Below are 25,650 nucleotides of genomic sequence, written 5' to 3' on the forward strand. Positions count from 1 at the left end.
TGATCTGAGTTATAAAAACTAAAATCCTCCCAAACTTTTCAGTCATGGAGCAGTTGGGTAGGGTGAGGACCACCCTAATTCTTCAGGGTGGTCCTGATTCTTCAGGGTGGTCCTCAAGAGCTAGAGCTGCTCAGCCCGCTCTGCAGAACCTGAAGGTCTCATCATCGCAAAACACTCTTGCAGTGTCTCTTGTAGAGCTGAAGGGCTGGAGAAGCCTTAGACATCTCTGCTTCAATGTTCGGAAGTTTATTTTTAAAGGACCATCCGAGTGGCCATACAGAATAACAAATGGCCATTCACAGCTGAAGAGCAGAACTGAGTTTGCACCATATATCAAAGATGCCAAAGCTTCCTTTCTGGGAACCAGATGGAATGACTGAAAAGCACTTTAAAACTGAGATACCACTTTGGATGAACGCTACCAATTTTTGTGATGTTTCAGTCATGAACCTGTGACATTTTTTTCTGAGACAGAGTAGTGTTATGATATTATCACTAGTTGATCCAGCATTAGGAAATATGGATTGGTTGGGGGGTGGGGAAGTTAATAGGGATTATATTCACTTTCTCCAGTAAGAAACTTCCTCTGCATACGCCACCTCATTTTAAAAAAGTAAAACCACAACGTGCAAGTTCCAATACCCCTGAATATTGCTCTTCATAATATGGGCCACATCTTTAAAGTTTTTAAAGCTTCAATTCACAACACTCACAGAAAGAAAACTTCAACAGAATGCACAAATTAAATACTATCCATCTGCACACTTAATTGATTACCCATTTTCATTTCCTTCTGGATGACCATCATGTTGGTGAGCCAGAAGGATTGGTTCTGCAGGATCTGAGATCCAAAATGGCAGTCGAGCTATCAACTCACCAGAGCCATAATGCTTCCCATACGTGAAGCGAGGTCTTATTTATCTCACCTTTTAATTATCTGGGGGAAAAGAAAATCTACAAAAAACATTTCAAAGAATCAAATGGCATTCATTCTATCATTCTCTGTTCTGCCTAAGAGAGCAGGTACCCTGCTCTGGTTCCTCCTCTCTGCAAACTGAATTAACTTGCCATTCATATGTTTACACAGTCCACAAAAACAAGCTAATGGCAAAACATGCAAATCCGAGGTTTTTCTCTCCTCTTTAGTAAGACCAACTTTAGGAAATAGGTGTAAAATGAATCATCTAACAAGCAAAGCCCCCAAAAAGTGCTTTCATTTTCAGAAAAACAACAACAAAAATCAGAGCTCTGATGTTCCTTTAGGTCTACCACAATGCAACACTTCCTATCACTAAGGTAATTTCTCTATCTTTTCCCTTTAAATTCAAGCCATTAAAAAATTTAGAGACAACTTTGTTCCAGACTACCTCTTTAATGTAATGTTTCCAATCCTTCTTATACAAAAACTGAGTTTATATCATCAAAAAATTTACAGTGAATCTAAACAGTCACTTCTGTATTTATTACCATTACTAACATAACAACATTAATTTTTTAAAATAATAAAATCCTTGCTTGTTAGAGACAGAGGGCTTTAATTATCTTATGCATTCAAATGGAAAGTCTTTTTGTTAAATTAGCGTGAAAGTCCCTTCATCTACACACAATTGGCCCAAAGAAACAGGCCATTTTCAGCACAAGAGGCCAATCCATTTTAAGAGTGAATAAAGCTTTTGAAAGCACCACACACCCTCTTCCAGACTGTCAAATTTTCAAAATGGTCCAGCATTTTTTCCACTTTATCTTTTTTAACACTTTCAGGCCCAGTAAGCATCTCATAATTAGATTAATTAAAAAGGAAACAACAAAAAACACTGCTCCCTTCTGATCAAAATTATTCCATTTATGCTTAATTAGCTTTAATCCACGTCTACATATTTAATGATGGGGATATGACAATTCAACCTATTTGCATATTTTAAATGCCTTTTCTAAACTATACTTTGTAACAGATTTAGAAGAACAGTCTCTTTCTCATGCCAATATGCCACAGCATAAATCAGGAGGATACAAATTAGGAAAAAAAGAGAAAAGAAAACAAGGCCTCTCAGAGCCAGGGATGTGCTCAGGGGGGTGGAGTAATTTACCCAGGGGTGGGGGCAATTTACCCGCCACATCACAAACTACAATCCTTTCAGCCCACCAGACCGAGAAGCATTACATCACACTCTCACAATGATAGGGGGAGGAGGCTCTGAGAAAGCAAGTTTTCAGCTTTCTTTCCTCCCTGCTCTCAGGCTTCTAGAATCCTGCATTAGGAGTAATGGAATTTAACTTCAGGCACTGCACAGCTTCAGGGGTTACTAATAATCACACAGACTGCTACTTATACATGTGACCCTAAATGACCACTTCGCAGTGGATACATGGCCGAAACAGGCAACCACACACCCACACGATGAATTTATGCTGAAAAGCCCAGTTATGCATCTGTGTAAAAATAAACAAAAATTTTATTTCGTGAGGAATGAAGAAGGCTAATACACAGGGAGAACTGATAAAGAAATAATTTCTAATCGCGGTGAATAGCTGTTCATATCTTTAAAACACCATGTTTACAACATAGTCCTACCCTTTGGTTGAATCCACGATCAAAATAAAAGCGCATCTGGCTGCACATTTGAGAACACACACAGAGACCCAGTGCAAACGAGCGCGCGCAGAGAGGAGAGGGTGAGCCACATATTGCTTGGGAGGTTTTCAAGCAGGGGAATCTACAAACCCCAAACCTCCTGGTGTTCACCCGCCCCCAACCTGATGTTTAAAATGTATCAGGTCTTACTTTAGGTTTTACATCTCTCTAGGAAGGAGGGCTCAGTTTAAAAAATAAAAAGAGAGAAAAAGGCTTTCCCGTTCTAGGGCTTGCCCTCCCAGATCCTTTGTCGGCCTTAGCAGCCGAAAGAATGCAAACCCATTTATATTTATGCAAATTTTTGCAGCAGATTTAAGGGGGGAGGGAGGAGGTCTGTGTTTTTTAAAAACCTCTTTCTAAATAGCAAATTTCCAATTACTCGCAGCTTCATTTATTGCAAGATAGAAACGATGATGAAAATCTGCATATACATTAAAAGTGCAATTAAATCACTTCAAAATCTAAATATTTTACCACGTCTTTTCCATTTCTAAAATGCCGAACCAAAAGTACATCACGGGTCTGATTTACACAGATCCACGAAATGTCTGAAGCCAGTCTCCATGCTAGACAAATGTCGATTTGCAACACCACCAGTGAAAACGGTTAGACAAGATCCATATAAATCAATTGGTTTAAAAAAATTGAAAATATTTACCAACCTCATAAAGTGCAGCAGTGCTTAAATCCAGCAAATTGAGGCATACAAGGTAGAAATGGAAATGAAAAAAGGTCCAAAAAATGAATTCTTTTTGTCTATCTGTTTTTTTGTATTTTAAATATTCAGAAACCAGCAGAGACTCTGTCGGCCATTTTGGCTTGAACTAACTCTCTCTCACACACTCTCCCTCTTGCTCTCTCTCTCCCCCTCTGTCTCTAAAGGAAGCAGCTTTTTGTGACCTTCAAATAGAGGCAGATCATGTGACTTCGGGTAGGTTTGTCAATCAGGAAAGGGGAGGGAGCTGGAGCTGAGACTGCCTTAAAGGGGAAGCAGCCCTTTTCCACTCACTTTCATTTGTGAAATGCTGTTATCTCATACTCTCCGCCTACAGACACTGCATGTGAAAGTGGCAACAGCATAAGGGTAACAGATGAACAAAACAGAAAAACCTTTATTGGTTTATAGAAATATGCTCAGTTGCTAACGATTCTTACAGCTCCTGGATCTTCTCCTGGCTCGCTTGCTAGTTACTCTCTAGATGTTTGGGCAAGCACAGGCTGGCAAACTGCTCTGTACAAGGGGTTGAAACACAGCTCTACCAAACAAGAGACTTCAGTTTTGAAAGACTGAGGTGAAATACAGGGCACGACTGATCTCTAAGAAGCTCCTAAAATTCATAGAAAAAGACTGAAAGAAACACACAAAAGTATAAACTGAACTGCAATTCAGAAAGGTTAAGTGACTTACCCCAAATTGCACAGCTAAACAGCTGCAGAAGAGGGACTGGTTTCCCAAATCTGAATTCTACACTTACTGTTTTGCCTGTATGTGTGTTCAGTACCTCCTCCCCCAAACCCAAATAAAAACTATGCTTCAACATTGCAGACGGAGTTTCTCTGGGCTAGGGCAGGTCTGAGTCATCTTTAATCCCCTCCCCCACCGCAGGAGGTAGCTCTGCAGCTGAGGGAGACTAGGCATTAAATTAAAACCTACCTGGTTTCCACCACTCCTAATCCCTCCTCCTTCCCATATACATCTCCATTCCTACCCACCTAAGAAACCCAAGCTCGGTTTGCATCTCCAGCCCTGTGGCTCACAGGCTGTGTAACTTCAGTGCTAACAGCAAGTAAGTCAGTCCCTTACCCACCCTCCCACCCTGCCTGGCCTCAGTTTTCTCATTTGTAAGCGGGCGGAGATTGGGCTTTGCTAGATGGTATCTTTGGTTTCTTTCACCTCCGAAACTCTGCACTTGGCTGCTTTCTTTGAATAGTTCCGTTCATTTTTTCCTGGCCATCTCAAAAGTTCGCCTCCACACTGGGAAGGCTTCTTGACCTTCGCAGTCCAGACCAGGCCCTCCTGTTAACACTCCCATAATATCTTTTACTACTTTAGAGCAATGGTCATAATTGCAATTCAGTATTGACGAAAGAATGTGTTTAACATTAGTCTTCCCCAGTAGACTGTAAACTGTATAAGGAATACCACGTCTTCATTGCTCTGTGAGGCTCCACACCAAACCCCACGTAGGAGCTAAATAAATGAATAAATCTATGACTTGGACCCTATTAAGAAGGGCTGGGCTGAGTAGGAGGAAACCTGCCACCTGAATATAAACAATTTAGGGGAATGAGGGTCACACAGTTCCCAGAAACTCGCATTCATCTATGTTTTAAGGACAGCTTCAGGAAAGAAAGTAACTAAAATGGTAAAAAGCGCATGAGAGTGCCCTGTGACTATCGACTCCACCTATCTCTGTAAGCCAGAAAAGGGAGGATTCCCCAGTGTGCTTCTCCCATGAACTAGGCTGCTGTGCCAGCCAGCAGACAACTGACGGATTCTAGAAACCTGGCTTTCCTTGAAAAGGAACCTATGAATGCCTGTAAAATCCCATACACTTGTTGTCATCCTGGCTTCTGGGTCTTTATACAGTCGCCTGCCTTTGCTTTTTCCACTCAGATATGAGGACAGGAAAAGAGCTGTTTCAGGGCAGGCAAAGGCCAATGCCTGGACAATCTGGCAGCCTGAATAGCTGTGGCTTAACAAGCTTCCACTGTCTTTGCGTGGCACTGAGTGGAATAGCCAAGCCCTGCACTTACAGCTGAGATGCAGGAAAAAGCAGGAAACTCCTAGAATGGAAATTCTGATTATTTAGTCTATTTTTATCCTTCCAATACCTTCCAGATGAGTTACTGAAAGTTGTAGCAGGCTCGATTTGTAAAAATGTATGGAGACTGAACATCCACCTTGTTTTAATTTGTGATGGACATGCTCTCTTTATGAAACTGAACTTTGCTAAGTTCCATTCCCCAGTGTAGAATATTATTGTATACAAATGTGTTGCCTTGTAAGTGTTAAACAGCAAACTGTATGAAAAGTTTGGAAACAGAACAAACATATTTTAAATATAATATTGGTTCTAATTTCAAATAATATGATGAATATATATATTATATATATTCATATAATATATATATTTTTTTTCAGACACAGTCTTGCTCTGTCGCCCAGGCTGGAGTGCAGTGGCATGATACCAGCTCACAGCAACCTCCACCTCCTGAGTTCAAGCAATTCTCCTGCCTCAGCCTCCTGAGTAGCTGGGATTACAGGTGTGAGCCACCATGCCCAGCTAATTTTTGTATCTTTAATAGAGACAGGGTTTCACCATGTTGGCCAGGCTGGTCTCGAACTCCTGACCTCGTGATCCGTCCGCATCGGCCTCCCAAAGTGCTGGGATTACAGGCGTGAGCCACTGCACCCGGCCACTGAATACTTTTTCCTTAACCTGCAGATCATCTTTTCTATGCAATACCTCTAAATTCAGTGTAGTTAGTCTAATCGTTTATCTAAAAGAAACAAGTGAAAGGCCGGGCGCGGTGGCTCAAGCCTGTAATCCCAGCACTTTGGGAGGCCGAGACGGGCGGATCACGAGGTCAGGAGATCAAGACCATCCTGGCTAACACGGTGAAACCCCGTCTCTACTAAAAAAAATACAAAAAACTAGCCGGGCGTGGTGGCGGGCGCCTGTAGTCCCAGCTACTCAGGAGGCTGAGGCAGAAGAATGGTGGGAACCCAGAAGGCAGAGCTTGCAGTGAGCTGAGATCTGGCCACTGCACTCCAGCCTGGGCGACAGAGCGAGACTCCATCTCAAAAAAAAAAAAAAAAAACAAACAAGTGCAATAAATACATTATTTCTCCCTTCTGTTTCCAGGCATAATAGATTCTGTGATAGATTTATTATACTTTTTTCATATTAACAATTAGACAATGTTTTAAAATTATATTATGAGGTAAGGATACAAAGTAATAAAAATTATTATTGATATTTTTATTTATTTATTTTTTTTTGAGAGGGAGTCTCGCTCTGTCACCCAGACTGGAGTGCAGCCAAAGTTACAGGACTGCTTGAGCCCAAGAGTTTGAGACCGGGCAACAAACATAGTGAGATCTTGCCTCTACAAAAAAATTTTAGCCAGGCTTGGTGGGGTATGCCTATGGTCCTAGCTACTCTGGAGGCTGAGGTGGGAGGATCACTTGAGCCTGGGAAGTCAAAGCTGCAGTGAGCTGAGATCACACCACTGTACTCCAGCCTTGGCAACAGATTAAAAAATATATATAATATGATATGGTATATCATATGTATCATATATATCATATATGATATATACACGTTTTGTTTTTGGGCACAGATATAAAGTAACAGCCAAAACAAAAACAAAAAAACAAAAAAAACACAGTAAACTGAATAAAACCCAAAACTGTATTTTGTTTTAAACAATTAAATAAATGTAGATAATTCTGTCAAAAATCTGATCAATTAAAAGAGAGAAGTCACAAACATTAGGGCTGAGAAGAGGATATCATAACTGCAGATTTAGAGAAAATCTTTTAAATCATACTAGAATTATATGTAACTTTACGTAAATAAACTTTAAGATTAAATAAGATGGATGATAATCAAAGAAAACAGAAGTTACCAAAATCAACTCAAGAAAAATTAGGGAACAACAACCCATAGCAGAAATCTCTAAGATCTTCAAAGAATGAGCCACTAAAACAACAGCAAGCCCAATTTTCTAGGTGAATGCCATCTAACTCTTATTGAACAGATAATTTCCATGTTATCCCTACTGTTCCAAGAGGCATAAGAATAAAAGGAAAAGCTTCCTACTTTTTTCCATGAGGCTAACATATTCCTGATATGCATTTGGACTAAGATGGTACAAAAAATAAAACTAATGTTCACTGGTGAAGACAGATGCAAAAATACTAAGTAAAATATTTTCAGATAGAACTGAGTAGTTTTAAGAGAATAATTCATTATGACCACGCAGGCTTTACACCAACACTACTACACCAACAATACAAGGATGGTTAAATTACAACCATACAAGGACAGTTAAACTAGCTATTAACATTAATCTTCATTTGTTCAATAAATACGTACTAAGTACTTTCCCCATCAGACTCTGTGCTAAGTGCTAGGGATGCAGCAGTGAAGCAAAAGGTTCTCGTCTATATGGAGCTGACATCCTCACAGGAGAAGGAACTCAGTGAGAAGAGAATAAGCAGTTTGATAGGATATAGAATAACTGAGAGAGGCTCACTTTAGATAAGGTACACAGGGAAAGCTTTTCTCAGGAGCGACATTTAAGCTGAGTTGAAAAGCAAACGTTTAGGCTGGGCGCGGTGGCTCACGCCTGTAATCCCAGAACTTTGGGAGGCCAAGACAGGCGGACCTCTTGAGGAGTTCGAGGCCAGCCTGGCCAATATGGTGAAACCCCATCTCTACTAAAAATTAAAAAAATATAAAAAATAAAAAATTAGCCAGGCATGGTGGCATGCCTGTAATCCCAGCCACTCGGAAGGCTGAGGTGCGAGAATCACCTGAACCCAGGAGGCAGAGGTTGCAGTGAGCTGAGATCGCACTACTGCACTCCAGCCTGGGTAACAGAGAGAGACTCCATCTAAAAAAAAAAAAAGAAAAGCAAAGCAAATGTCTGAGTGGTCAATGAACACGAGAAATGATCAGGAGGCTAGGACCTGTGAGCAGGGGATAGAGTCATGAAACGAATCTCAAGAGGTAGGAAGAGCTAGATCATACTGAGTCCTTCAGTCCACAGTAAAGATTTCACTTTTGGAATAGTGGAAAGTCACAGAAGAGCTTTCAGCAGGTCAACGAGCAGCGCCATTTTATCCATTAGTTGCTTTCCACTGAATGCCTAGGGTCTATAAGCTTTTCAGAGACTTAGAAAAATGTTTGGGATCTAAAAAAAAAATACAAGTTCAAAATACAAACAAAAAATTGTAACCAAAAAAATTAATAAATGCTTAAATGTCCTTTAAATATAACCACTCAGCAGTCCCATTCATTGTTAAATTTAGCATTTATGGCCGGGCGTGGTGGCTCACGCCTGTAATCCCAGCATTTGGTAGGCTGAGGCAGGCGGATCACAAGGTCAGAAGATCAAAACCATGCTGGCTAACACGGTGAAACCCCGTCTCTACTAAAAATACAATACATTAGCCGGGAATGGTGGCATGCACCTACAATCTCAGCTACTCGGGAGGCTGAGGCAGGAGAATCGCTTGAATCGCAAAGCAGAGATTGCAGTGAGCCGAGATGGCGCCACTGCACTCCAGCCTGGGCGACAGAACGAGACTCCATCTCAAAAAAAAAAAAAAATTAGCATTTATAAAATGTTTATCACATTCGAAAACAATTCTTACTTTGCAAAAATTCCTATACATACATATATAAAAACATACATATAGGTACATATATGTATATATACACATAGGTGTAGATGTATATATACATATACAGGTGTATATGTCATATATAGGTATATATGTATATTTTTGTTTATATATATGTATGCATAGGAATTTTTGCAAAGTGAGGATTGTTTTTGTTTTGTTTCATTTAATTTAATTTAGGAGAGCTAAATAATTAAACATGAGGCCAAAGTACATAAGAAAGTGGCAGTCTTTTATTGCAAATATGCACACACTCTCGGGTGAAGTTCTCTGGTCCTCAGGTGTGGGGGGCCAGGGAAGTCGCCCGGGCGCTCTCGGGTGAGGTTCCCCGGTCCACAAATGTGGGGGCCGAGGAAGTCACACTGGCGCTTACCGGCAGCGGACTTTCATGCCTGGGAGCTGGAGGCGGAGGAGTTTGGGGCGTGTGTGTAGGAGTGGCTTCTTGAATTTCGGTGTCCTCGGCTTGACGTCACTCTGCGCATGCTCAGTTGGTTTGGGTCTTTTCCCGGGCGCGGGAATTTTCCCCCGGGCGCGGGAAAATCTGTGATGAAGAACCCGGAAACAACAGGGACTGCTCCATCTTGTTCACCTTCCTCCATCTTGTCCCTTCCCCCTCACCCAAACAGTTTTCAAATGTGATGAACATTTTATATAACACATATACGTTTATGTATGTATAGGAATATATATATTTTTTACCCCCTTGAGATAGGGTCTCGCCGTGTTGCCTAGGCTAGAATGCAGTAACACAAACATGGCTCACCACAGCTTCAACCTTTTGGGCTCAAGTGATTCTCCTGCCTCAGCCTCCCAAGTAGCTGAGACCAGAGGTGTGTGCCACCATGCACAGCTACTTTTTCAATTTTTTGTAGACGGGGTTTCACCATGTTGCTCAGGCTGATCTCCAACTCCTGGGCTCAAGCAATCCTCCTGCCTCGAACTCCCAAAGTGCTGGGATTATAGGCCTAAGTCACCATGCCCAGCCCCTAAATGTGTTACCTGTTAAGAAGTCTGAGTTGGGCCGGGCGCGGTGGCTCAAGCCTGTAATCCCAGCACTTTGGGAGGCGGAGACGGGTGGATCACGAGGTCAGGAGATCGAGACCATCCTGGCTAACACGGTGAAACCCCGTCTCTACTAAAAAATTACAAAAAACTAGCCGGGCGAGGTGGCGGGCGCCTGTAGTCCCAGCTACTCTGGAGGCTGAGGCAGGAGAATGGCGTGAACCCGGGAGGCGGAGCTTGCAGTGAGCCGAGATCTGGCCACTGCACTCCAGCCTGGGCGACAGAGCAAGACTCCGTCTCAAAAAAAAAAAAAAAAAAAAGAAGTCTGAGTTGTTTTTTTTTTTTTTTTGAGACAGAGTCTCGCTCTGTAGTCCAGGCTGGAGTGTAGTGATGCCATTTCTGCTCACTGCAAGCTCCGCCTCTCAGGTTCCCGCCATTCTCCTGCCTTAGCCTCCCAAGTAGCTGGGACTACAGGCGCCCACAACCACGCCCGGCTAATTTTTTGTATTTTTAGTAGAGACAGGGTTTCACCGTGTTAGCCAGGATGGTCTCAATCTCCTGACCTCGTGATCCACCCGCCTTGGCCTCCCAAAGTGCTGGGATTACAGGCGTGAGCCACTGCGCCCAGCCTAGAAGTCTGAGATACTTATGAATTAAATTAGTTACTTGTAGCCAAAGAATTTCAGAAGCAGAATTATGAAAAATTCTTTTAAAATGTGACAGCAAAAAAAAAAAAAAAAAAAAGATAAATCCACATATTTAATATGGAATATGTCTACATATTTAATACGGTTGTGAGTACCTTTTAATTTTTCCTATAAACATGGGAATGAAGACTTCAAAACCTCCCTAATATGAGTATGCTAAGGACCCTTGGAGGTCTTAAAACCACTTTGGTAGAGACACAATCAGATTTATGTTTCTAGAAGCTCTTCCTGGTTTCTGTATGGAGAATACACTACCAAAGATCAAGAGAAGCAGGAAGAAAAGTCGGAAAGCCACCGTGGTCGTCTAGGTGAGAGAGGGTGGGTAGACAGAGCCAGCTGGGCAGTGGAGGTGGAGAAAAGTATGTAAGTACACAGTATATTTTGAAGGTAGAAGTGATTCTACTGTAAGATAATTGGTACTTGTTAAGTATGTAATCTTGTGACCATGAACTATCGTAAGGCCAATCAATTCATTCAAAAATAAGACTCCAGGCTGGGTGTGGTGGCTCATGCCTGTGATCCCAGCACTTTGGGAGGCCAAGGTGGGTGGATCATGAGGTCAGGAGATCGAGACCATCCTGGCTAACACGGTGAAACCTCATCTCTACTAAAAATACAAAAATTAGTTGGGGGTGGTGGTACGTGCCTGTAATCCCAACTACTCGGGAGGCTGAAGGAGGAGAATAGCTTGAACCCAGGAGGCGGACTGCAGTAACCCGGGATTGCGCCACTGCACTTCAGCCTGGCGACACAGCGAGACTCCGTCTCCAAAAAAAAAAAAAAGACTCCAAACTCTGGACTCACCATTCATTCACCAAGTCAACAATCCTTATTTGTGGCACAACAATCCTTATTTGTATGCTAGGACTAGACCAGGGGCATACAAAAATGATTAATAACACTTCAAAGGACAGAGAAGCATTTTAATTCATAATTAAAATATAGCAAAGTATCATAATGAAAGTATAAACAGAGATATAACATGGCTGTGCTGTGGCAATAAAAAGGGTAACTGCTGGGAGAATAAGAAAAGATTTCACAGGGAAGGAGGTGAGAGTTTGAACTGAGTCTCAAAGAATGAGTAGGAGTTTGCCATGTAGAGAACCTAGGAAAGGCAAAGGCTTTCCAAGTTTTACCAACTTCGGTACTACCAAACTATGACAAGGAGGTAGGCTGACAAGAAAAAATGTCAATGGGAGAGCTAAGCATTTCTGCTATTCTTACTCCCAACAAAGTCAGAAGATAGAAATAATAGCCAAAACTATGTGAGATCTCCAATGCAACCTAAATCCAACAATCTCTGGATTCAGTTACAAAATAGAATGTTCTATTTAAGTTAGAATGCTAGCAGGCCTTTTAGGGAACAGTTTTTCTCAAATTCCTTAGAATCGAACCTCAAAAGTTAAATCTGCATTTGGAGGAAGCCTTTCTTGCCACTCCAGGCTGAGTCCAGTACTCCCATCTGTGTTCCAAGGCACCTCGTACATACTTCCAAAGTAGCACCTTCATAGCCTATTATGGTTAACCACTTACTTGGCGTTTCCCCCTCTAAACAATGAACCTTAAGAGGGCAGGGTATGTAGCTTTTATTTCTGGGTCTAGCGCAGAAGAGAAATTCAATTAATATTGCTGAATGAATGAACAAATAAGCAAAGGAATGAATGGATGAATACTATGAGCCTAGGTACTTTCAGGCTATAAAGGAAGACAACACGTATCCTACAGTTCAAAGATAAGACATATGCATGAGGCAGTCAACAAAAAAGTGTAAGATAAAATTATTAACTGCATGGTTGTGCTCTAAGAGAGATGAGTTTGAAAATGGAGGCACTACGGCTTAGATCAGTTGAGTGTCAGCAGATAGATAGAACCAGAATGGTTGAAACAGATTTGCTTTGCTCTGAAGCTAATTTAAGCTGCAGGCCCCTCAATTTCATGAGCTCCTCCTAAAGCTCTAGGAGGGATCCTAACAAAGTGCCCAATTATCCCTTATTTTTTGGTTACTGTTTTTTGTATTTGGAGACAAGGTCTCGCTCTGTTGCCCCAGCTAGAGGGCAGTGGCACAATCATGGCTCACTACAGCCTCAAACTGCCAGGTTCAAGCAGTCCTCCTGTGTCAAACTCAGCCTCCCAAGTAGCTAGGACTACAGGCATCCACCACCATGACGAGCTTTTTTTTTTTTTTTTTTTTTGGTAGCAATGGGGATCTCACCATGTTGCCCATGCTGGTCTCGAATTTTGGGCTCAAACAACCCTCCCACCTTGGCCTCCCAAAGTGCTGGGATTGAGCCATGGCACGTGGCCCAAAAATTTTTACTGTGGTTAAAAAAAAAAACACACATAAAATCGATCATCTTAACCATTTTTAAGTGTATAGTTCAGTAGCGTTATGTATATTCACTGTGCTGTGCAACAGATCTCCAGAACTTTTTCATCTTGCAAATCTGAAATTCTGTACACATTAAACAACAACTTCATTTTTACCCCTTCCCTCAGCCCCTGGCAACCACCATTCTACTTTCTGTCTCTAAACTGACTGCTCTAAGTACCTTGGATAAATGGAATTATATATTAATAGTATTTGTCCTTCCATACCAGCTTTCTTGCCAGTATGGTTCCCTTTGTGTCAGTGGACTTAAGAGTGACTTCAGCCATTCTGGAGATCCCCTAAGGAGACCTTAAGTTGAGGATACCTTTGTTTTGGGTTCAATGGAATAAACTAAATGTATGTGGCTTTCATGAACCTGTGTATGGCTGAGATAATGTCAACCATCAATGTACAAAGAGCTGTTAATAGGTGAACTCACTCTGTATCACGACAGAAATATGCAGGGCCAAATTATGTTGTGATATACATATGTCAATTCAAAGGCTATTTCAGATTAGCCAATGTACAAGAAACAGTGAAGCCCGGCAATTTCATAGTGCATATATAAAAGATACTCAATAGAGGTTGTCCCAAATTTGCTAACAATTTTTTTTTTTTTTTTTTTTTTTTTGTGACAAAGTCTTACTCTGTTGCCCAGGCTGGAGTGTGGTGACATGACCTCAGCTCACTGCATCCTCCACCTCCCTGGTTCAAGAGATTCTCCTGCTTTAGCCTCCTGAGTAGCTGGGATTACATATGTGTGCTACCACGCTCAGCTAATTTTTGGATTTTTAGTAGAGACAGGGTTTTATCATGTTGGCCAGGCTGGTCTCAAACTCCTGACCTTGTGATCTGCCCACTTCGGCCTCCCAGAGTGCTGGGATTACAGGCATGAGCCACTGTGCCCTGCCAACAATTTTACAAATTTATATGATGTTACCAGTAACAAGTTGTGAGGCTGAATGGAACTTATCTAATTAATCACAAAAAAACACATTTTGGTAAACCATGCTATAGGAAGCACTGAATTATTTACCTATTCTCTTTTTAGAAAACATCACAGAATAGGGAGGGATGATCAAAGAGTATAGCACAGCCAAAAAATGTAGGTGAAAACGTTTCACAGCCATGTGTTAGGCAACCAATTAATACAAATATACATTGTTTTTCTGAATTTTTGGTATTTAATTTTTTTAAGTTGCCAGTTTTGTGATTTATCTCCTCTTTGTAAATATTCACTTTTGAACCTAGTTTTGTCTTTGAAATTAATTTGCTTTTTCTTAAAGAGTATTCCCACAAAAGTCGGATTTGCAGCTAGTCAGAAAGAAGGATTTCTTTGCCTGCCCAGAGGCATGTAAGGCAGAAGGAAACCAGACTTGCGTGGAAGACCTTCAGGAGAGCCCCTAGCAGGAGCAGAAGTTCCTTTGAAAATATGCATAGATAGGCTAATAGCATCTTAGGGAGGCCCTTGGAAGCAAAGAAAAGGTTCAGGCTTGGTTGGAAAGGCATTTTCTGAAAGAAAACAAACAAACAAAAAACCAATAACTGATAACTGGCTGATACAGTTTGGCTGTGTCCCCACCCAAATCTAATCTTGTAGTTCTTATAATCCCCATGTGTTGTGGGAGGGACCCAGTGGGAGGTAACTGAATCATGGGGGTGGTTACCCTCCTGCTGTTCTTGTGATAGCGAGCTCTCACGAGATGTGATAGTTATAGAAGGGGCTTTTCCCCCATTGCTCAGCACTTCTCCTTTCTGCCGCCAAATGAAGAAGGACATGTTTGCTTTCCCTTATGCCATTGCTGGAAGTTTCCTGAGGCCTCCCCAGCCATGTGGATGTGTGAATCAATTAAACCTCTTTCCTTTGTAAATTACCCAGTCTCAGGAAGTTCTTTATTTTATTGATTGATTGATTGATTTTTGAGACGGAGTCTCGCTCTGTCGCCCAGGCTGGAATGCAGTGGTGCGATCTTGGCTCACTGCAAGCTCTGCCTCCCGGGTTCACGCCAGTCTCCTGCCTCAGCCTCCCGAGTAGTTGGGACTACAGGCGCCCGCCACCGCACCCAGATAATTTTTTGGTTTTTAGTAAAGACGGGGTTTCATCATGTTAGCCAGGATGGTCTCGATCTCTTGAACTAGTGATCCACCCACCTCGGCCTCCCAAAGTGCTGGGATTACAGGTGTGAGCCACCGCGCCCAGCCAGGAAGTTCTTTATTAGCAGCATGAGAACGGACTAATACACTGGCCTATAAGTAGGATGCTTAAGGAGAACAATGATAAAATCAGGTCTGTTGGAACATATTCAAGAAAAGACTGAATCTAAAGTTGATGACTGGGCATGGTGGCTCATGCCTGTAATACAAGCACTTTGGGAGGTTGAGATGGGAGGACTGCTTGAGCCCAGGAATTCAAGACCAGCCTGGCAATATCGTCAGGCCTTGTTTCTACTAAAAACAAAAAAAAATTAGCCAGGCATGGTTGTGTGTGCCTGTAGTACTAGCTACTCCGGAAGCTAACGTGGGAGGATTGCTTGACTCTAGGAGGTGGAGGCTGCACTAAGCCATGACCATGCCACTGTACTCCAACCTGGGTGACAGTGAGAGACCCTGTCTCAAAAACAATTTTTTTTGGTTGAGGCTGCAGTGAGCCCAGATTGCACCATTGCACTGCTTGGGTGACAAAGTGAGACCCTGTCTCCAAAAAAAAAAAAAAAAAAAAAAGGTGGGTGGGGTGGGTGCCGTGACTCACACCTGTAATCCCAGCACTTTGAGAGGCTGAGGTGGGCGGATCATCTGAGGTCAGGAGTTTGAGACCAGCCTGGCCAACACGCTGAAACCCTGTCTCTACTAAAAATACAAAAATTAGCCAGGTGTGGTGGTGGGCATCTGTAATCCCAGCTACGTGGGAGGCTGAGGCAGGAGAATAGCTTGAACCTGGGAGGCGGAGGTTGCAGTGAGTGAGCCGAGATCGTGTCACTGCACTCCAGCCTGGGTAGAGTGAGATTCCATTTCAGGAAATGGACAGTTTCGCTCTTGAGACAGTTTCACTGTTGTTGCTCAGGCTGGAGTGCAATGGCGTGATCTCAGCTCATGACAACCTCCGCCTTCCAGGTTCAAGTGCTTCTCCTGCCTCAGTCTCCCTAGTAGCTGGGATTACAGACATGTGCCACCATGCCCAGCTAATTTTGTATTTGTAGTAGAGACAGGGTTTCTCCATGTTGGTCAGGCTGGTCTTGGACTCCCAACCTCAGGCGATCTGCCTGCCTCTGCCTCCCAAAGTGCTGGGGTTACAGGCATGAGCCCCCATGCCTGGCCAAAAAATAATAATAATAATAATTTAAAAAGAAAAAGGTGTAACAATGTTAACAATGCCTTTTTTTTTTTTTTTTTTTGAGATGGAGTCTTGCTCTGTCGCCCAGACTGGAGTGCAGTGGCTGGATCTCAGCTCACTGCAAGCTCCGCCTCCTGGGTTTATGCCATTCTCCTGCCTCAGCCTCCCAAGTAGCTGGGACTACAGGCGCCTGCCACCTTGCCTGGCTAGTTTTTTGTATTTTTTAGTAGAGACAGGGTTTCACCGTGTTAGCCAGGATGGTCTCGATCTCCTGACCTCGTGATCCGCCTGTCTCAGCCTCCCAAAGTGCTGGGATTACAGGTTTGAGCCACCACGCCCGGCAATCCTTTTTTTTTTTTTTTTTTTTAGGGCAGAGTCTCAATCTGTCGCCCAGGCTGGACTGCAGTGCTGTGGTCTTTGCTTACTGCAACCTCTGCCTCCCAGGTTCAAGTGATTCTCCTGCCTCAGCCTCCTGAGTAGCTGGGATTACAGGAGCCCACCACCACACCTTGCTATTTTTGTATTTTTTTTTTCTTTTTAGTAGAGATGGGGTTTCACCATACTAGTCAGGCTAGTCTTGAACTCCTGACCTCAAGTGATCCACCTGCCTGGGCCTCCCAAAGTGCTTCAATGTACTTTTCTTCTGCTGATAACAGATAAAATATTCTGGAATTAGGCTTTTTAATAACACCACCTCAGATTTCAAAGTGAGTGTGTAGAAGAGGGATTGTTAACGGTCGATAGGAACTTATTCATTCAACATATATTTATAGATGCTTTTTGTGCCAGGCACTTCTCTAGGCAGTGACCAAGACAACAGAAATCCATCCTCATGGAGCCAAAGATCTAGCATAAAGCTTTAACCCGATCTTTTCTGCCTTGAGCCTCCCCTTCCCTCTTATTTATGAAATAAAATACAATAAATAAATAAAATTGTGAAACACATATCTATCAAAGTTACCCTTTTCTTTTCTTTTTTTTTTTTTTTTTTTTTTTTGAGACGAAGTCTTGCTCTGTCGCCCGGGCTGGAGTGCAGTGGCCGGATCTCAGCTCACTGCAAGCTCCGCCTCCCGGGTTTACGCCATTCTCCTGCCTCAGCCTCCTGAGTAGCTGGGACTACAGGCGCCCGCCATCACGCCCGGCTAGTTTTTTTTATATTTTTTAGTAAAGACGGGGTTTCACCGTATTAGCTAGGATGGTCTCCATCTCCTGACCTCGTGATCCGCCCGTCTCGGCCTCCCAAAGTGCTGGGATTACAGGCTTGAGTCACCGCGCCCGGCCTCCCTTTTCTTTTCATTTCTCTTCCTTTCTTTCCTTTTTTTTTTTTTTTTTTTGAGACAGAGTCTCGCTCTTATTGCCCAGGCTGGAGTGCAGTGCGCCATCTTGGCTCACCACAGCCTCTGCCTCCTGGGTTCAAGCGATTCTCCTGCCTCAGCCTCCCAAGTAGCTGGGATTACAGGCATGAGCCACCATGCCCGGCTAATTTTGTATTTTTAGTAGAGACAGGTTTCTCCATGTTGGCCAGGTCTCGAACTCCCGATCTCAGGTGATCCACCCGCCTCGGCCCCGCCAAAGTGCTGGGATTACAGGCGTGAGCCACCATGCCTGGCCTTTTTTTTTTTTTTTTTTTTTTTTTTTGAGACGGAGTCTTGCTCTGTCCCGCTGGCTGGAGGGCAGTGGCGCGATCTCGGCTCACTGCAAGCTCCGCCTCCCGGGATCACGCCATTCTCCTGTCTCAGCCTCCTGAGTAGCTGGGACTACAGGCGCCCGCCACCGCGCCGGCTAATTTTTTGTATTTTTAGTAGAGACGGGGTTTCACCGTGGTCTTGATCTCCTGACCTTGTGATCCGCCCGCCTCGGCCTCCCAAAGTGCTGGGATTACCGGCGTGAGTCACCGCGCCCGCCCGCCTGGCCTTATTTTTTGAAACAGGGTCTCATTCTGTCATCTATTAAATTTACCCTGATTTTTTTTTTGAGACAGGGTCTTGTTCTGTCACCCAGGGTGGAGCGCAGTGCTGCGATCTTGGCTCGCTGCTACCACAACCTCTCAGGCTCAAGTGATCTTGAGGAGCTGGAACTACCGGCACACAACAACACGCTCAGCTAATTTTTCCATTTTTTGTAGAGATGAGGTTTGGCCATGTTGCCCAGGCTGTTCTGTAATTCCCGAGCTCAAGCAATCCTCCCACCTCTTCCCTCCCAAAGTGCTGAGATTACAGGCGTGAGCCACCGCACCCGGCCTTGAAGTTACTCTTACTGTAATTAATCCATGGTCCAGGCATCCAAGAAAAACCTCACAAAATAGAATTCAGAATGTATTACAATTCTGACAGTTCTGGGAAAAAAAAGATGTTGTTAGAGAATTTTTTTAAGGTAACTTCAATGCAAATTACAAAATTTATTAGCAACTGAAAGTTCCCCAAAGATCTAGCACAAAATGTTGATGGCTTTACAAAAACTCCCAGCAGCAAAAATTCCATGAGTATAAACTATCATCTACTGAACCTCTTTGTGGCGTTTTCAAAATACCAATTAACTTGAAAAGAAAACTCATTTCCTCATTCCCCCAAAAGCTGTTCAAGATTATACAGAAAAGTCAACTATTCTTCTGATGTCTAGCTTACTACTTTGTAATAATGATCGAGTTTACAGAGAGTTCAACTTGTTACTTCTTAATAAATTAATTTCAACATGTACATATTGTAATTGGTTTAAAGGGGGAAAAAACTGGAGAAAACCTTATGGTATAATACACAAAATTAAAACGTCAGCAACAACAACTTTCTTATGGCCAAATACTAACATTTGTGTTCTGAAGACGATTATCTATAAAATTCATGATTTTGGAAAATTTTTACTTTTCCCTGTGTTTAGGAAATGCTATAGAGCTGCCCAATGTTTTTAAATAAACACCCAAAAGAATGGTTCCCAAAAAGTGTAGTGCCTAATTGGGTAGTTAAATATGAAACAAGAAATATACTAATAAAAGGAATCCTTACGATGGAGATTTATCTTGTGCTACAAGTACAACTTTTAAAAGTTTAAAAGAGCTGTAAGTTAGGGAGTTGGAGTGGCAGCAGAAACAGATAAGGGGAGGACAAATTATTAGGACTTAAGAAAGATCTATAATTAGTAAAATTCAGAAAAATTAAAAGGGCCTTTTATAACTAGACACTTAAATTGGGAAGAATATAATTAGAAAGAAAATAATTTAATCAAGATGACAGAGTTAAGAAACTTAAAAGGCCGGGCGCGGTGGCTCACGCCTGTAATCCCAGCACTTTGGGAGGCCGAGGCGGGTGGATCACGAGGTCAGGAGATCAAGACCATCCTGGTTAACACGGTGAAACCCCGTCTCTACTAAAAATGCAAAAAATTAGGCGGGCGAGGTGTGGGGCGCCTGTAGTCCCAGCTACTCTGGAGGCTGAGGCAGGAGAAGGGTGTGAACCCGGGAGGCAGAGCTTGCAGTGAGCTGAGATCTGGCCACTGCACACCAGCCTGGGCGACAGAGTGAGACTCCGTCTCAAAAAAAAAAAAAAAGAAACTTAAAAAACAGCACCTGGAGCACAAAGCCACATCGAACCACACCACACTGGAGTATGGAGAGCGGTGCTAACTCCATAAATTACATTCTTCTTTCTCTCTGAATCATCGATATAAAACTGTCTTCAGGGCCGGGCGCTGTGGCTCACACCTGTAATCCCAACAATTTGGGAGGCCGAGGTGGGTGGATCACTTGAGGTCAGGAGTTCAAGACCAGCTTGGCCAGCATGGTGAAACCCCATCTCTACTAAAAATACAAAAATTAGCCAGGCGTGGTGGCAGGCGCCTGTAGTACCAGCTACTTGGGAGGCTGAGGCAGGAGAATTGCTTGAACCTGGGAAGGTTGCAGTGAGCCGAGATCACACCACTGCACTCCAGCCTAGGCGACAGAGTGAGACTCCATCTCAACAACAAAACAGAACAAAAAACAAACAAACAAAACTGTCTTCAATAATTCCATTTCCTTATAGGTCTCCTATGTAACCTCTGAAATAGTTCTCCCTTAGAGAGCAAAATAAAAAAAGATGGCACCCTAAGGAAGCAGAAATATAAAAATATAGGTATTGATACAATTTGTCAATTCTAAATATTCTATCAATAATCCCTAAAAAGCAGATACTGTCTATAAAATGAATCCTGAAATAATTTTTTTTTTTTCCTGAGACGGAGTCTTGCACTGTCACTAGGCTGGAGTGCAGTGGCGCAATCTCAGTTCATGCAACCTCCTCCTCCCGGGTTCAAGCGATTCTCCTGCCTCAGCCTCTCAAGTAGCTTGGACTACAGGCGCGCACCACAACGCCCAGCTAATTTTTATATTTTTAGTAGAGATGGGATTTCACCATGTTGGCCAGGATGATCTCAATCTCTTGACCTTGTGATCTGCCCGCCTCGGCCTCCCAAAGTGCTGGGATTACAGGCGTGAGCCACCGCGCTCAGCCGAAATAAGATTTTTTAAAACTTCTAATAAAGTTTTATTTAGCACAACATATACAAAAGATTGTCATTTCAACATAAAATCAATATAAAAGTTAATCATTTTGCAATGATTTTTTGTGGTGAGGGGGAACTAAGTCTTTGAAATCCAGGCTGTAGTTTAAAAGTACATTTCAATTTCACTGTTAATTTTTTTAAACTGTCATTTTAAAAACCCATAAAAATGTATCATCCTAACAGTTTTTAAGCCTATAGTCCAGCACTGTAAAGTATAATCACACTGCTGTGCAGCAGATCTCTAGAAACTTCATCTTGCAAAATTGAAGCTCTATTCCCATTAAACATTACCTTCCCCCACCTCAGTCTTTAGCAATCACTTTTCTACTTTGTTTCCATGATTTCGACTACTTTAGATACTTTATATGAGTAAAATCATACAGTATTTGTCCTTTTGTAATTGGCTTATTTTGCTTATGATGTCCCCAAGATTCATCTATACTGCAACATATGGCAGAATTTTCTTTTTTGAGGCTGTTAATAATTCCCTTGTATGTATATGCCAAATTTTGTTTATCCATTCATCTGTTGACAGATATCTGGGTTGCTCCCACCTCTTGACTATTCTGTGCAAATATCTCTTCAATATTCTACCGTGAGAAATTTGTTTTTAAAAATGGCCTTTCATAAAATGAACCAAAAGAATGAAGAACATTGAATAAACAAAAATTTGCTAGAAAAATTCAGTAATTTTAGTACATTAACAATAAGTATCTTTTGAGAATTCGAGTCAATTTCTTTTTTTTTCTTTGAGATGGAAGTCTCACTCTGTTGCCCAGGCTGGCAGTGGCACGATCTTGGCTCACTGCAAGCTCTGCCTCCTGGGTTCATGGCATTCTCTTGCCTCAGCCTCCCTAGTAGCTGGCACTACAGGCGCCCACCACCATGCCCGGCTATTTTTTTCATTTTTAGCAGACAGTGTTTCACCGTGTTAGCCAGGATGGTCTCTATCTCCTGACCTTGTGATCCACCCGCCTCGGCCTCCCAAAGTGCTGGGATTACAGGTGTGAGCCTCCGCACCCAGCCCCGAGTCAATTTCAACATAAAGATTGAAAGCTTAGATTTAAAGATTGTTTGTAAGTTATATTGGGAAAAAATTAAAACAATGAAAGAAGCCAAATTTACAACTACATCAAAATTGATGGCCAGGCGCAGTGGCTCACGCCTGTAATCCCAGCACTTTCGGAGGCCGAGGCAGACACATCACCTGAGGTCAGGAGTTCAAGACCAGCCTGGCTAACATGGTAAAAACCCATTTCTACTAAAAATACAAAAAATTAGCTGGGCGTGGTGGCATGCGCCTGTAATCCTAGCTACTCAGGAGGCTGGGGCAAGAGAATCGCTTGAACGTGGGAGGCAGAGTTGCAGTGAGCCAAGATCACGCCACTGCACTCCAGTTTAGCCAACAAGAGCAAAACTCTATCTCAAAAATGATAAAAACAAAAATAAAAATAAAAATTGGTATTTGGCTTCAAAATTACAACAAATGATCTTCCCACAAACCTTTAGACCATCATAAATATAAATAAAACCAAATCAAAAACCTATCTGCATTTTCTCTCTGATGACCACTCAATAAGCATGGTCAAACACAATCTATGAGCAAGTACCTGCTCAGCTGCTTTTTAAAAAGCTGCCATAGTTTTAATATTTACTCCTGCAGTAAACACGTCATGCAATTAAAGCTGTGTAATTTTAATGTAGTAATTACAAGGCAATAAACTTTGCTTGTCTGATTTGCTAAAATAACTCTCAAAGAGAATATTCTCAGAAAAATGATTACATTAGATAGACTAATAGTAAAAAAACCCCATTGAAACAATACACATAAAGTGTTTACACCTATATACATTATAAATCTTATTCACATACAAATACCAGAATTCAGCACAACCGATCTAGAATATTAACAGTTTAGCACAGATATTTCTCAATATCAGAAGTCAATTATTTTTCAAGAGCTTTCTACATATACAGCTACCTAATCTGCCTCTTAATAGAACTTAGTTCTACTGAAATAAACATCACAGAATACAATTTTTTAAGGTTTTGGGAACCTATGGTCAAAATGTTAAATGGGGAGATAAGGAAAGTGGCACAGATCAGCTAATGACATAATTTAGTCCTAATCCTTATGAGAATCTGCTCTGTAACCTTGAGTAAGTTACATTAGCCATGTGCTCTGCCAACCTCTGTAAGTGCAATGGGCTCTTTGTACGGGCTAATACCAATGAATAAGAACCATCTGGAAAAAAAATTAAGTTAGATCTCTGCCTCACACCATATACAAAATGGAGTAGCGATTCAATTAAACACCTAAATGTAAAAAATAAGGTAGAAAACCTAAATATATTTTATCAGGTTAGGGTAGGAAAGACTTCTCAAGGCAAGCATAAAACATAAAAGCCAGAAAGGCTGATTTTGCTACATAAAAATTTAAAAGGTTTGTTGGCATGAAAGATATCAAATGTTAAACAATAAGGACTGAGAGAAAATATTTAAAACATCTCAACAAAGGTTAATAATATCTAAAATGTATAAAGGGCTCCTACAAAGCTATAAAAACAATCCAATAAAAAAGGGAAATATATATAAATAGGTGATACACAAAATAAAAATAAATGGCCAATAAACTAACAAAAGATATTTCAACTCATTAGTATGCAGAGGAACATAAATTAAAACAGCAAGAGGCCAGGGGTGATGGCACATGCCTGTAATCCCAGGACTTTGGGAGGCTGAGGTGGGGAGGATTGCTTGAGCCTGAGCCCAAGACTTTGAGACCAGCCTGGGCAACATAGTGAGGACCTGTTTCTACTTATTTTCTAATTATCTGGGTACGGTGGTATGCACCTGTAGTCCCAGCCACTCGAGAGGCTGGGGCAAAAAGATCCCATGAGCCCAGGAATTCAAGGTTACAGTGAGCTATGATCACACACTGCACCCTAGCCTAGGGACCTTGTCTCAAAAAAAAAAAAAAAAAAAGAAACGAAATAGACTGAAAATATGTCAAATTACAAAAGTAAGTCTCAGAAGAATGATGTTGGGAAAAAATCAATTTAATTGTTTTCCTTTTTTTTTTTTTTTTTTTTTTTTTTTTTTTTTTTGAGACGGAGTCTCGCTCTGTCGCCCAGGCTGGAGTGCAGTGGCCGGATCTCGGCTCACTGCAAGCTCCGCCTCCCGGGTTCACGCCATTCTCCTGCCTCAGCCACCTAAGTAGCTGGGACTACAGGCGCCCGCCACCTCGCCTGGCTAGTTTTTTGTATTTTTTTTTTTTAGTAGAGACGGGGTTTCACCGGGTTAGCCAGGATGGTCTCGATCTCCTGACCTCGTGATCCGCCCGTCTCGGCCTCCCAAAGTGCTGGGATTACAGGCTTGAGCCACCGCGCCCGGCCTGTTTTCTTAAAATGTACAGAAAATGTTTAGGAAGATTAGGAAGGGAAGGAAGGGAAGGGTCTCACCTTTATTTCTACAGTCACAATTACTGTTTGAATGTTTTCTGACAAGCTTATATTACTTTTATTAAAAAATTACTCAGTTCCGGCTAGGCGTGGTGGCTCACGCCTGCAATCCTAGCACTTCGGGAGGTCGAGGCGGGCAGATCACAAGTTCAGGAGATCGAGACCATCCTGGCTAACACAGTGAAACCCCATCTCTACTAAAAATACAAAAAATTAGCTGGGCGTGGTGGCAGGCGCCTGTAGTCCCAGCTACTCGGGAGGCTGAGGCAGGAGAACAGCATGAACCCGGGAGATGGAGCTTGCAGTGAGCCGAGAGCATGCCACCGCACTCCAGCCTGGGCAACAGAGCGAGACTCCATCTCAAAAAAAAAAAAATAATAAAAATTACTCAGTTCCCAGATTCCCTATCCAGACTGAATCACATTTACAAAGTATAGTAATAATCATTTGCCAACTGCAGTTCTGAGATTTAAAAAAAAAATTGTTTTGTAAATATTTTTATTGTTGTTGCCTCAAACAAAAGAACACAGCACCTTTGCTCATAGCACCCTGGAGAAAACTGATTTCTGCTTTATTACTTCAGTATATAATAGCTGACCAGGCCCAGAAAAAAAAAAAAAACAGAAATAGAACAGAATTCCTCTGTGAAAAGGCTAGGCAGTATGAGACTTTTGAAAACAAAACAAGGGAGAATGGTAAGGATACGATACACGGCGTTCCAACTTGGTGGGGCTGTTTGAAACTCTCTAAAAGCAGCACAGTTTGTATAACATAAAACTTGTGAGAGAATCTGCCCAGCAATGTTTCCTGAATACCTAAATAAGCTAATTCAGGACAGGAGTTACTAGAGAGGTTTTTAAAGATAAAGACTGGTTTGTTTGGGAAATGGATATCCTTTATAGTACAGAACTTCCATCTGTGTTTTTAAAAATAGGCTTAATGCCATTTTCATTGTTTCCCCCAGTTCCCTCTTTTATTGATTGATTGATTGATTGATTGGAGACGGAGTTTCGCTCTTGTTGTCCAGGCTGGAGTGCAATGGCACGATCTCAGCTCACTGCAACGTCCGCCTCCTGGGTTCAAGCAATTCTCCTGCCTCAGCCTCCTAAATAGCTGGGATTACAGGCGTGTGCCACCACGCCTGGCTAATTTTGTATTTTTTTAGTAGAGATGGGGTTTCACCATGTTGGTCAGGCTG

General features: G+C 42.1%; 1 protein-coding gene across 9 annotated transcripts in view; it reads right to left on the reverse strand.

Moving 5' to 3' along the window:
* TNRC6B (trinucleotide repeat containing adaptor 6B) overlaps positions 1-25,650 on the reverse strand; it is a 294,477-nt gene that overhangs the window by 155,543 nt on the left and 113,284 nt on the right. The window contains exon 1 of one of the 9 annotated variants that reach the window (XM_073006703.1): positions 3,295-4,373. The exons of 7 other annotated variants lie outside the window; for them this stretch is intronic. In XM_073006703.1, coding sequence (XP_072862804.1) covers positions 3,295-3,299 — 5 coding nt within the window. In that variant the 5' untranslated portion in view covers positions 3,300-4,373. Of the gene's footprint in view, positions 1-3,294; positions 4,374-25,650 lie in introns of those variants that run through there. One more of the 9 variants, XM_038007411.2, reaches the window with a different exon arrangement.

Source organism: Chlorocebus sabaeus, chromosome 19 (genome assembly GCF_047675955.1).
Source record: "Chlorocebus sabaeus isolate Y175 chromosome 19, mChlSab1.0.hap1, whole genome shotgun sequence".
NCBI classification, from domain to species: domain Eukaryota; kingdom Metazoa; phylum Chordata; class Mammalia; order Primates; family Cercopithecidae; genus Chlorocebus; species Chlorocebus sabaeus.